This window comes from Abramis brama (assembly GCF_963993115.1).
Source record: "Abramis brama genome assembly, chromosome: 19".
In the NCBI taxonomy this organism is placed as follows: domain Eukaryota; kingdom Metazoa; phylum Chordata; class Actinopteri; order Cypriniformes; family Leuciscidae; genus Abramis; species Abramis brama.
Genome location: NC_139981.1, coordinates 21,401,455 through 21,414,520, shown reverse-complemented (window position 1 = coordinate 21,414,520; position 13,066 = coordinate 21,401,455). Strand labels below are relative to the sequence as shown.

Sequence of the window (13,066 nt, the reverse complement as noted above, 5' to 3'; positions counted from 1 at the left end):
ACTTAATAAAAATAATAGCCGCTTTTCCACCATCGGGCCAAACGGTTCTAAGAATGGTAAGGAAAGGTCGCGGTTACATTTCCACTTGAGTTTGGTTCGGCACGGCACGATTACAAACCATTCTCGGCCCAGATGGCTAACCGTTGCTGAACCGTGCTGGTAGAATGCGAGTAGTAACGTCGCCATTCAGAATTGGTCACTTGTGTGTTGCTTGGTTGCCAGTTTCTCTGTTGCTGGCCAAGCGTACTATTTGAGTTGGGTTAACACAAGTTAATAATAAAATTTAAAAATATCAGATCATCCTATTTACATCTTAAATCGTCTGTAAACTCTAGGCATTACCAAGGCAACGACTCTTTCTGACACTTTGTTTCATCAAACTAAATGTTAGTGTTTTAACCTGACATAGCTTTTCATGAAATGTGAAATCATTTTATGCATGCTACATTGTCAAAGATCAATCTAGCGCTTGTTGTTATAGACCAGGGTTTCTCAAACTGGGGTTCACGAACCCCTGGGGGATTTTGTGGAAACTGCAGGGTGTCCATGAGTTGATGAGAAGCTAATAAATAAAAATGTAAAATTAAATTAATTAAATAAATAAATAAATAATTTTTAAATCAAACTAAAAACACTTACTAAAAAGATAAAATATTTTGTTTACCTGCATGTCATGTGACTATTACATAACATCAGAGAACTGTGAACATGTAAATGAGGTTTTAAATTAAAAATATTCTTCTCAGTGGGTACTTAAAATATAATTTATATATTAGGGGTGTAACAATATATCGCGTCACAATATATATCGCAATACAATACTGCAACAATATGTATCGTGGATAGTGACAATATGTGTTGTGTATAATTCACCCCAAATAAAAATTACTGTGTGAGAAAAAAATTCTATACATAAACTACTAAATGTAATGTTGAATATAATGTATAATAATGCAATGGGGGAATATTTGTGAGTCCTGATAATGCCAAATGTCTTATATTATCAGTAAAAAGTGGCCTACATTATTTTAAATATATCTAAATATAAATCATTTTCAGCTTCAGAATCATGAATATTTGTATTCTGGTGTCTCTATTGTCCTGAGCATTGGGTCACCAGCACCAATGGGTCACTAATTTACACCCACAATGTAATATCAAATTTAGCATTTTAATCAACAGTACATTTTTTGTTAACCTTTTATCATAGGTCTTGGAGTATCGCAATAATATCGTATCGTGAGTTCAGTATCGTGACATGAGGGTATCGTTACACCATATTTTTATTATTAGATATATACAAATAATAATATAATATAATATAATAATATAAAAGTAAATATTTTAGGTCAAAGGGGGTCGGTTGACAAAACAGTGTTTTGCTATGCTTACTTGGGTTGCAGTTTATTGTCAGATTTGATGCAGATAATGCTGCCCTATCTTTTGAAAAGGCTCTTTGTGATATTTTGTATCATTACCAAAAATTTCCCAAATAAAATCTGTCATTATTTACAGAAGTAAATTCAAGCTATTTTGGCTTGAAAAGAGCCAATAGGTTTCAATAAATGGTCTTTTAGACTGAAAAGGAAGAAAAGTACAGCATTTTATTTTTTATTTTTTAATAGTACATCAAACACTTTTATTTCAAAAGTTCATGGGAAAATCAATTTGTCATGATATGACCTCTTTAAAGACATTCTGCACCAAGCCCATCAGAACATCTTGTACAGAATTTAGAGGAAAAAGAAACATTTTTGAAGGAAACAATCCAGCAAAAAAATCACAGTGAGAAACAAAATGTCCTATTAAAGTGTGAATATATTCTACGAGAGACCCCTTCCATCACAGAACCACTGAACTGGCCAAGTCCTCACCGATTAGACAGGTGTCAGGATATTTGAAACCGAATCAGCTTGTCAGTCATTCTGTCCAATGATAGCAGCAGCCAAAGTCATGATTAACACACACACTTCAGATCTTTTTGCTGTCTGTCAGACTTTTCCCTGTCAGTCAGTTTTCTTAAAAACTCTCCATGCAGATTGTGGCATGGTTTTGTTTGGCAATTGTGCAGTCAGAAAGAAGATTTGGCTAAGAATGTTCATTTTATGCATTTCCAGTTTCCAGTGTAACTGTGTCCCCGGATATTTTGGAACGCTTTGCAACCTGGACATAAACGAATGTGAAGCTTCCCCCTGCCTCCATGACTCTGTGTGCATCAACAAACCTGGGGGATTCATATGTGTCTGCCGTTCTGGATTCTCAGGTACGACCCCCTCGGCCAGAGCCCGAGACACAAAATCAATGAGAGAAACCAGGGCTTATCGTGTCTACACGGGCGACGTTCCCCCAGCCTGACAGATTTTAAGTGAAAAGAACACACAAATAGCTCCTCAGCACATTTACCACTTTAATTAGATTGCACACTCCCACCAATATCTGCACACACACACACTCACATGCACAGAATCACCTTGAGTTAACAAAACACCTCCTCCTCATCCTCTGCATTTAAATCAAGTACTTCCTTGTCTCCTCCTCAGTTTTTTTTTTTTTTTTTTTTTTACTTTCACTATTTTCCTATTTCCCCTGGGTGATCTCATCCTTATTAATTTAGAACTGAACTTACAGGTGAGTACGTTTAATACTCAGAAACTAATCTATATCCAGGCTCTCTTGTTTATTAGTAAATGATGTGGCATTAAAAACGATTAAACATTTTTAAATGCCAAATTTACTTATAAATGAAATCCAGATGAGACTAATAAAAGTAAAGTTGTTTGCACTCCCAATATGCTGTAAACTGCTCCCTTAAGGATATATTTCTACCTGATCTTACCCTTCTGCTGAACACAAAAGAAGATATTTTGAAGAATATGATAACAGTTGATGGACCCCATTGAATTCCATAGTATGGGAAAAAAATTATAATATGGAAGTCAAAAGGGTCCATCAACTGTTTGTTTACCGACATTCCTCAAAATATCTTATTTTCTGTTCAGCAGAAGAAAGAAACTCATACAGGTTTGGAATAACTTGAGGGTGAGTAAATGATGACAGAATTGTAATTTTTAGGTGAACTATCCCTTTAAGTTTAGCTTTGTTGGTGTAGCCTAATGGGTTGAGGTTGATTGAGTAATTTTAAATATTATTTTGACTTATTATTTTCTTGAGTAAAATAATTTAATTTAGATGTTAGCCCATAAAGGACTTTCCCCATTTTTAAGGTAATTTTTAAAGGAGCAAATGAGCATATCAGAATTATCTTGTGACAGTAACAACTGGATTAATGATGCTGAAAATTCAGCTTTTCCACCGCTGGAAAAAGTTACATTTTAAAATAAAAACAGGTGTTTTAAATTGTAATATTATTTCACAATATTCCTGTTTGTACTGTATTTTTGATCAAATAAATCCAGCCTTTGTGAGCACAAGTGACTTCTTTCATTTAAAGTGCCCCTATTGTGCTTTTTCAGATATTACCTTTCATTCAGTGTGTAATATAGCTATTTGTGAATGTAAAAAGTCTGCAAAGTCTTAAAGATCAAAGTGCACGACAAATAAAGTTATTGTCTCACAAAATAAAGAACCTATTCTGAACTGCCTAAACAAGTCGTCAGTAATTACAGTCTTACTTCCGCAACATTCATATGTAACAATGTAACAAATTTACACAATGCCAGGCTATGGTCTTCATTGGCTCCTCGTGAAAAACGTCTGATGTCCTGCTCAAGTAGTCATTGCGATGGAGGTTCGGGTTGAATTACTAGTTCTTTCAGTGTTTCATCGGACTCGCGCTCGAAATGAGTTGGTAAAATTGACGCCATTTTTACTGTGTACAATTGCTGAGGATTTAGGAAGCCTCCGGAGCTGAAATTCAATTATGGTAATGGGAGTTTTGTTTCCGACACACGCTGTAAGCGGTAGACCAATCACAACAGACTGGGCCATCTGGCCAATCAGAGCAGAGTAGCTCTCGGAAAGGCACGGCTTAGAGAGACTGAATCTTCGAACAAATCGTTTTTTTGACTCTGAAAAACTTTCCAACAATTGTTTCAACAGTCTTTAAACATATTTAATCATTTTCTTTTAGTAAAAATACAATAAAATCAAACTATTCACAAAGATTTATAAACATTTGCACCTCTCTGAAGACTTTACGCTTCAGATACCGTCAATACATAGACGTTGTATGTTTCAGGACCTATTTAAACATATGTGTGCTAACCTCAATTTGCATACAAACACCTAAGAATACTAAGGACATTACGCTGCTAGCCAACTTATCAATGCTGTTTAAAAAGAAACGCGTAATCTCAATCGCTATCAGTCAGCTTGAAGATTAATTTCATTTGTCTTTTGTACTGTATCATCAATTTATCCTCATCCTACCAAGGGGAAGGAAGGAAATCTCAGAGGCACAGAAACTCCTGGGAGAGCTCAGCCTGACACACAGGCCCTAATTCCCACAGAAACCTCTTTTATTATCAGGCCCCAATCTGCCTTGCACCAGTCATTACTTTCCTCTCAGCTCTGAGCTCATCTGAGGAATCGGACGCATCCCCCGAGAGCTCAGGCTGGAGGATATATTCTGCATTGGTTCAACCAACTGGGGCTCAGAGGAAATATTTGCCCTAATAAGACATGTAACGGCATCGCAGCTTCTCGAGAAGGCGGAATCAAAGATACAAAAGGCAAAATGCGGCATCCTGCCATCCGACGCGTCTCTATGGCTGATCTGCAGCGAAATGATTTTTTAAATTGAAATGGTGTGTTGCTCAAGCACGCCATACAATGTGCCTCGTTCAGTCAAATTACGTTATTTGCTATCTTGCTTGGATCTAGTAAGTGTCTTCTTCATTGTGATAGGCAGCTTTCCATGAATAAAAGGCAAAGAAAGTTGACACAATGTCTGTCTGTTTGATTATTATTTAATTATGTAGCATCGTTCTCTCTTATTTCATCATCTTTGTGGAGTTTATTTCTCATTTTCTGTTATTTTCCTTCTCTGGCTTTCTTTGCTTTCCTTCAGTTCTTCCCTTTTTTTTTGGTCTCTTGGAATAAAAATCTGATAAGTCGCTGTGGGTTTGAGAAGTTCCTGCAGAGAGGAGTAATTGAGGAGTGGAGGAGAAGATTATATGGTCTTTTCTCTCCTCTCAGATGAGTACAGTGAGCACCCTTAAGAAAGCCAACGTTAGGATTAACCCAACAGCTTTATAATCTCTCCCCTGCTTGGCTTCTCATATTCTACAAATTCTGATAGGACGGCACATTATTTGTCAAATCAGACAAGGAAATGCCGATTAAGAGGGTTTTGTATAATCTCATTAGGAGCGCTGACAGTGTAAATGCATTGTCTATGAAGCGAGGCTGGTGTGCACTTCCTCACAATCTACAGTCAATAGTGTCATACGAAGCAGTGAGATACAAAGTACTTGATTGATGGCTGACTACAACAGCATGTCATGACTGAATATCAAAAAACACGCTTTGTGTTTTGGGGTTAATACGATTTTTACAGTTAATTCATTCCCAGTCAATACACTGACACTTTGTTGTGTTTGCGGATGACTATCCGCAGGGAAATAAATTCATTACGGCTTAACCAGGAGGTCACTGTGAAGGGAATTAACAACGGTCCGTGAATGAGCAATTGGAAAAAACACTTTAATTAGAAGATGTTAATGATCTTCCTCATTGTTATGTTTTAGCTCCTTTTATTTATTCACGTTGCCTTCGAGACGCACCAAAACACTTCAGCGTGAAGAACAGCGCTAAGAAAGGTTGAAAACATCTTTAGTGAGGAACACCACGGCTAGATGTTTGTTTTCTCGCTGGCTGCATTTTGAGCCGTGAGTAATTGAAATAAAGCTTCAATTTATTGTCAGTGCATGACCTGAACTGCGGCTGATGGCGTCGCTTTCGCCCGAAGTGACTGAATTATTTGTGTAGTCAACCGTGAATTAAGTTTACATTCCTATAATATCAGCATATGATTCATAATGTTTAAGAGATCACTTTTGCTCTTTATTTAGATGTCTTGGGGCTTTTGGAAATGGTTCCATTTGTTTGTGTATAGTTACAGGGTGGAAGAATAATGGCTGTCTGCTCTTTAGTATCGCATCTCTTTGGCTCTCGTTTTTATCTCTGTCGTTTGTCAACCTGTCCCAGGGAGTCTACGGAGTCTTACTCGCCTCTAGATTTTACTGGCTCTTCTCAACTTATTGAATTTACAGCTTTGTTGCAGGTAAATTATGGCCTATTAGGGTGTTTGTTTACTGAACCTTTTTGTTGTGGATTTTAAGTCATTCAGCTTGGTCATTAATCTAGGTTAGAGAATAATGCACCCTATGTTACCTGGTCACAAAGCAAAATTAGAAATATGCTGCAAATGTAAGAACAAACCCATGCCGTTTTGGGGTTAAATGACCATTAGTGGCTCTAAAACACTCCACTGAAACGAATCAAAATTAGAGGGAAAATTATTAGAGAAGAACAATTTAATTGTGGTCTGTTTTTCCACACAAAAACTTTTGGTTCTCAAGAAGACTTGAAAATAGAGCATAAATTGTATTAAAAAAAAAACATGCCTTACCATGATTATATACATTTTTTTTTAGGAGAAATATCCAAATACTATATAAACACAAATATAAACTTTGTTGTACACAGTTTTAAGGTTTTCCTGTGGCTCAACTGGTGGAACACAGTGCCATCAATGTCAAGGTCCTTGAATGTCTCACAAAATACTTGAATTTTGGATCTGAAATACAATTTTGAACATTACTGCTTAAACAGTTAAAGGTTAATAGAGCATTCTTTATAAATGTGCATTTTATCCTTATTAAAGGTTTTATTAACTTTTTGTAAAGCCTTATCTGTATTGCAACAATAAAACATGCTTTTCACATGGGGTTTTCAGCAGTTCAATTTGGGTTTTGCAAAAACATGTCATTCATATTACGACTACCTTTTTCATGCTTTTTTTTTTCACCTTGATTTCCGACATGCCATTAAATAAATAAATCGCATTGATTTCCAAGCATTTCTAAATACTTAATGTAATGTATTTATATGGCTTTGATTTTGTTCTCCCCAAAGGTAAATGGTGCGAGCTGAATGTTGATGAGTGCAAATCCAATCCATGCCGAAACAACGGGAGGTGCATCGACGGTCTTAATGGTTACCAGTGTGTGTGCTCCAGAGGTTTCATGGGCTATCACTGTGAGAGAAACATTGATGAGTGCTCATCCAACCCCTGTGTTCATGGGAGGTACATTAACCTTGCTGAGCTGTAACAATGTGAATTTCAAGCTCTGTGATTGAGAGCTTTGTAAACGGCTATTCACAGCCATTCTGAAAGAGACGGTACCTCTGAGTCTTTTAAAAACGAAATGTGCTCGCAATCCTTCTTGCCAGCTCACTCTCAATTAACTGTTTGGCAGTCTGCTACTCAGTAAACACAACATAATTAGTCATTACCAGCTGTTTCTCGCACTAACCAAGTTACAGTAATAATTAGATTTTATATAAAGTACTAATGCCTTAAATAGTTTGGGTTGAACAGATTTTTTCCCTTGGGAACCATACCTGGGAAACATCTCAGATTTGTTATTTTAAAGTGTACAATGTGTTACGGTAGTAAAAAGGGATTATAACAGGACTCAACAATAAGAGTATGGGGTTTTTTTACTGTCCAGATTGAATCAGTAGTTCAGATTTGTACTTAAAAATTATTTAAAAATATATATATATATATTCCTGGAAGTTCAGCTATAATATAACTCAACAACAACTATAAACAATAAAGTCACCTATGCATAAAAATGCTGACATGATTTGTACATATTTTAACATACTGATGCCTGCTAAAATACTGTTTGGATTTAAGTAGGCAAATGCTTAAGAGTCTATGATTGGATTATTATTGCTCTGATTATTGTGTTTCTAGCATGTTATATGTTTGGCAACTGTTCTTCTAACCTTAATTGATGGAGTGCGTAGCTTTTCATTTCTTAAACAATCATGTAGGAAGACACATCATGGCCATATTCCAGGATGACAATGTCAGGATTCATCAGGCTCAAATTGTGAAAGAATGGTTGGGAGGGAGCATGAAGAATCATTTTCAAACAAGGTCTTGACCAAAAACTCTTGATGAAAATAACATCACAACATTTATTTCCATCACGAGGTGCATCAATTTTTGGTCCTCTGTAAAGTCTCCTCCAGCACATCCCAAAGACTTTCAATGAATTTAAGGTCTGGACTCAGAGGTGCCGATTCATGTGTAAAAAATTATTCTTCATGCTCCCTCCCAACCATTCTTTCACAATTTGAGCCTAATGAATCTAGGCTTTGTCATCCCGGAATATGGCCATGATGTGTCTTCCTACATGGTTGTTTAAGAAGTGAAAAGCTACACACTCCATCAATTAGGGCTAGAAGAACTGTTGCCAAACATATAACATGCTAGAAACATAATAATCACAGAAATAATGATCCAATCATATAGTATTTGCCCATTTAAATCTAAACAGAGACTTTTTTTTTGGCCAGGTGGTATACACTCACCTAAAGGATTATTAGGAACACCTGTTCAATTTCTCATTAATGCAATTATCTAATCAACCAATCACATGGCAGTTGCTTCAATGCATTTAGGGGTGTGGTCCTGGTCAAGACAATCTCCTGAACTCCAAACTGAATGTCAGAATGGAAAAGAAAGGTGATTTAAGCAATTTTGAGCGTGGCGTGGTTGTTGGTGCCAGACGGGCCGGTCTGAGTATTTCACAATCTGCTCAGTTACTGGGATTTTCACGCACAACCATTTCTTGGGTTTACAAAGAATGGTGTGAAAAGGGAAAAACATCCAGTATGCGGCAGTCCTGTGGGCGAAAATGCCTTGTGGATGCTAGAGGTCAGAGGAGAATGGGCCGACTGATTCAAGCTGATAGAAGAGCAACTTTGACTGAAATAACCACTCGTTACAACTGAGGTATGCAGCAAAGCATTTGTGAAGCCACAACACGCACAACCTTGAGGCGGATGGGCTACAACAGCAGAAGACCCCACCGGATACCACTCATCTCCACTACAAGTAGGAAAAAGAGGCTACAATTTGCACGAGCTCACCAAAATTGGACAGTTGAAGACTGGAAAAATGTTGCCTGGTCTGACGAGTCTCGATTTCTGTTGAGACATTCAGATGGTAGAGTCAGAATTTGGCGTAAACAGAATGAGAACATGGATCCATCATGCCTTGTTACCACTGTGCAGCCTGGTGGTGGTGGTGTAATGGTGTGGGGGATGTTTTCTTGGCACACTTTAGGCCCCTTAGTGCCAATTGGGCATCGTTTAAATGCCACGGCCTACCTGATCATTGTTTCTGACCATGTCCATCCCTTTATGACCACCATGTACCCATCCTCTGATGGCTACTTCCAGCAGGATAATGCACCATGTCACAAAGCTCGAATCATTTCAAATTGGTTTCTTGAACATGACAATGAGTTCACTGTAGTAAAATGGCCCCCACAGTCACCAGATCTCAACCCAATAGAGCATCTTTGGGATGTGGTGGAACGGGAGCTTCGTGCCCTGGATGTGCATCCCACAAATCTCCATCAACTGCAAGATGCTATCCTATAAATATGGGCCAACATTTCTAAAGAATGCTTTCAGCACCTTGTTGAATCAATGCCACGTAGAATTAAGGCAGTTCTGAAGGCGAAAGGGGGTCAAACACAGTATTATTATGGTGTTCCTAATAATCCTTTAGGTGAGTGTATATATGCATAAAAACGCATGTATCTGATCAATAAACGTCTGTGCTGGCTTGTCAAAACACTCTCACACCGGCCCTGGACCATCCTTATTGTTGAGCCCAGTAAAATCTAGAAATAAAAAGGGGACACAGTTCATGCAGATAAACATGCATAGGTTTATAAATAGACACATCTTTAAATTTTATAATGCCATTATACTGATTATGAGTTTTTAAGATGGATAAAAAATACGGGTTGTCACCTGACATTTGCTGTTAAACCGCGAAATGAGCTGTTTAATCACAGCCTAGTAAATGTTGCACTTGCACATTAATTAACCATCAATGTGACTTTATCAAGACAGCAGTGTGAGAGTTGCAGTGCCATACAACATGACTTTCTAACATTTATCATATGAATTGACCATAAATTATTTACAAGCCCCTCACTTATGAAAATTTATACAAGCTTATTGTTTTATTAGTGCTGTCGTTCTGGTGTGTGTGTGTGTGTGTGTGTGTGTGTGTGTGTGTGTGTGTGTGTGTGTGTGTGTGTATATATCCTGTAAAGCCTCTGTCAGAAATCACTTTGCAGGTAAATGTGGAGGTTGTAGCTTCATCTATATGTACAGTCATCTCTCATAAATCTCAAATTATGAATGCAAATGTTGCACGTCAGAGCACATAATCTCTTTTTTCATTCCAGTTGCCTGGATGAAATAGATGCATACATCTGTCAATGTGAGGTTGGATGGACCGGTCACAGATGCGAGATCAACTTTAATGTGAGCATGTTGTTTATATGTGTCTATATGTGAGCATGTCCGTATGTGTATATATGTGTGTGTGTGTATATATATATATATATATATATATATATTTATTTATTTATTTATTTATTTATTTTTTTATTATATATAAAGTGTATTTCATATGTAGTATATGTAAAGCCCAAAACAAATAGAAAATATTATAAAATATTTAACAGCCTAATTAAGATCTAATAATAATCGCTCTTAAATTTGAGATTTTCTTTTATTACATTGACAGAATGTTCACCATACATTATGTAACCAACAGTGGTGACGTCATTTGGTGACGTCAAAAGTTTGCACACTACTCACTCCTTGCCTTGTCAGCACTGCTATTTCCTTCAGGAAATGCAAAATTTATTTGAAAATCTTCAGCAATAAACAGAATGTAGATATGCAGAAATACAAACTGTTTTGAGACTGTAAAGCATGGTGCATCCATTCACAGAATCATAAATCAAAAATGAATACGCACATTATACCAGATGGAGAGGGCCGTGTCTATCTAAAGAGTCCCTAGGCTGCAATGAAATCAAAGTTCAAGGTTTAACAGTGACAGTGAGTTTCTGAGACGTGGCCGCCACATTTCATTCTGGAGACAGGGTACTGTTAGGACAGACTGTAGCAACACACAAGTACGAACTGGAGTCTGTGAACAAGAGCTCTGACACATACTTTTCTGTGGTAAAAGCTGAGTATCACTAGACCCACTATTGACAGGAACTTTTTGACGTCAAGCACTGCCACAAGTGGCTGTCTGTGCCTTTTTTCCTAAAACTGGGTTGATTTGTGTTAAACTTTCAGTAGCCTTAACAATCAAATGGAGTGGTTAGGTTGTGCTGCCATTTTCGGTGTGTGCAGGCATTATCCCAGCTGGAGATCCTTGTCAAATCAAGTTGGTTTATTGTCATTTCTCTCCCGTATGGTTGGTGAATATAACAAAACACAGCATCTTTTGAGCCATACTGCAGAACATATTGTAGGTCTTTAAGAAATCAACTTTTGGACAATAAAAATAGGCAGTTAATACAAAACTCCAGCTAATTACAATAAAGACATTCTACTCAAAGGGCTGTATACTACTGATGAGTGAGTTACATACATTTTTTCGTAGTCCAGTGAATAACCAGAGAAGTGCCTTTCTCAATATTTTCTGTAGAGCCATCAATTTAAAGGGGGACTTTTTAAACTATTTTAATATGTCCCTTAAGGTTCACTTATAATGTTAATAAAGTTTTTTGCACAAAAAACAAACAAAAACAAAGATATATGCAAAAAAAAAAAAAAAAGATCTTCATTCTGACCCTCTGCCTGATATGACCCGCTTTTAAGGGGCGGCTTCTCTGAGGCTTGTCAGTAAACAGACACTTTTATGATTGGCTAATGTCATATAGGAAACAGCATAAACGCGAGTGTTTTGAAAACATTATCAGAAAAAGCATTATGAAATTGTTTATGATGCAACTGCTGTCAGATTTAATACAGTTGGCTGCTTCATCTTTGAACAAGTTTCGTTGCGAACTCTCCATTACACGGTGCCTCGTTTACAAAACAAACTACTCTGAACAAATATATAATCATCTGACGCAATTCTGGATACCATTACACTAAACAGACTCAAGTGCGTGAAGTACTTCAGAAAGTGAATGGGCATCTGTATATTGTATTGATTGTAGACAGCGTCAGTGATTATAATGGGTTCTATTTGCTTTTAACACGCTCTCATATGGTGTAGGCAAATGTCAGTCGTTAAGTGACAGAAAGCCAGTGGGCGGGGCCTATGGTGTGATGATGTATAACTAGTCATCAATGTCTTGCTCTGGAGGCAGGCATATGCAAATTAATTTGCTTGTGTGAAGTCACAGATTACCCAATATCGGTCAGCCTCAAGCTGTTTTTGGAGCTTGATTAAATAAATGCTTTGTAATGAGGATGACGTTTTAAGTTATGAAACTTGAAGGAGGTTTTAATGGTACAAAGACCACTTATATGTAAAAATATCAAGGCAAATTAGATTGTTCATGTCATGACCACTTTAATTCAATTATAAAATACTGATAATAAATTATTGTATTTTTTTTTCCTACCTTTGTAATATCGGAATCCATGTGCTTTTTTCCTGCTTGCACGTTCATGTGTTATATCATGTGTCACATGGGAGGAGAAAATCGGAATTGGGTCACTTGAACCATGTAAAGTAAATGCAGTTAGGGGATAGAATATACAGCATGTACACTATACAAAACCCATAAAACATGAAAACCCAACGTGTGTGTGTGTGTGCACTCTCAGTCAGTTGACAAGCCTAAATAATATAAAACTCTGTTCATAAATTCACGTAACTTTGGTTCTTAATATAATTTTTGTCTTCGAGTGGTGTGGTCTAGTGGTTGGTAGTGTCAAGGCTGGTAATTGGTTCCATTTTCCAACTGATTCAACTGAAAGGTTGCTAGTGTAGTGTGAGGAGCAATCCATAAGCCATCGCCAATGT

General features: G+C 37.1%; 1 protein-coding gene across 1 annotated transcript in view; it reads left to right on the top strand.

The window, feature by feature from the left end:
* The window catches only part of eys (eyes shut homolog), a 292,650-nt gene that overhangs the window by 170,755 nt on the left and 108,829 nt on the right, over positions 1-13,066 (top strand). Inside the window, exons 24-26 of the mRNA XM_084092742.1 lie at positions 2,118-2,263; positions 7,099-7,270; positions 10,470-10,548. Of these exons, the coding sequence (XP_083948868.1) occupies positions 2,118-2,263; positions 7,099-7,270; positions 10,470-10,548 (397 nt within the window). The remainder of the gene's footprint in view (positions 1-2,117; positions 2,264-7,098; positions 7,271-10,469; positions 10,549-13,066) is intronic.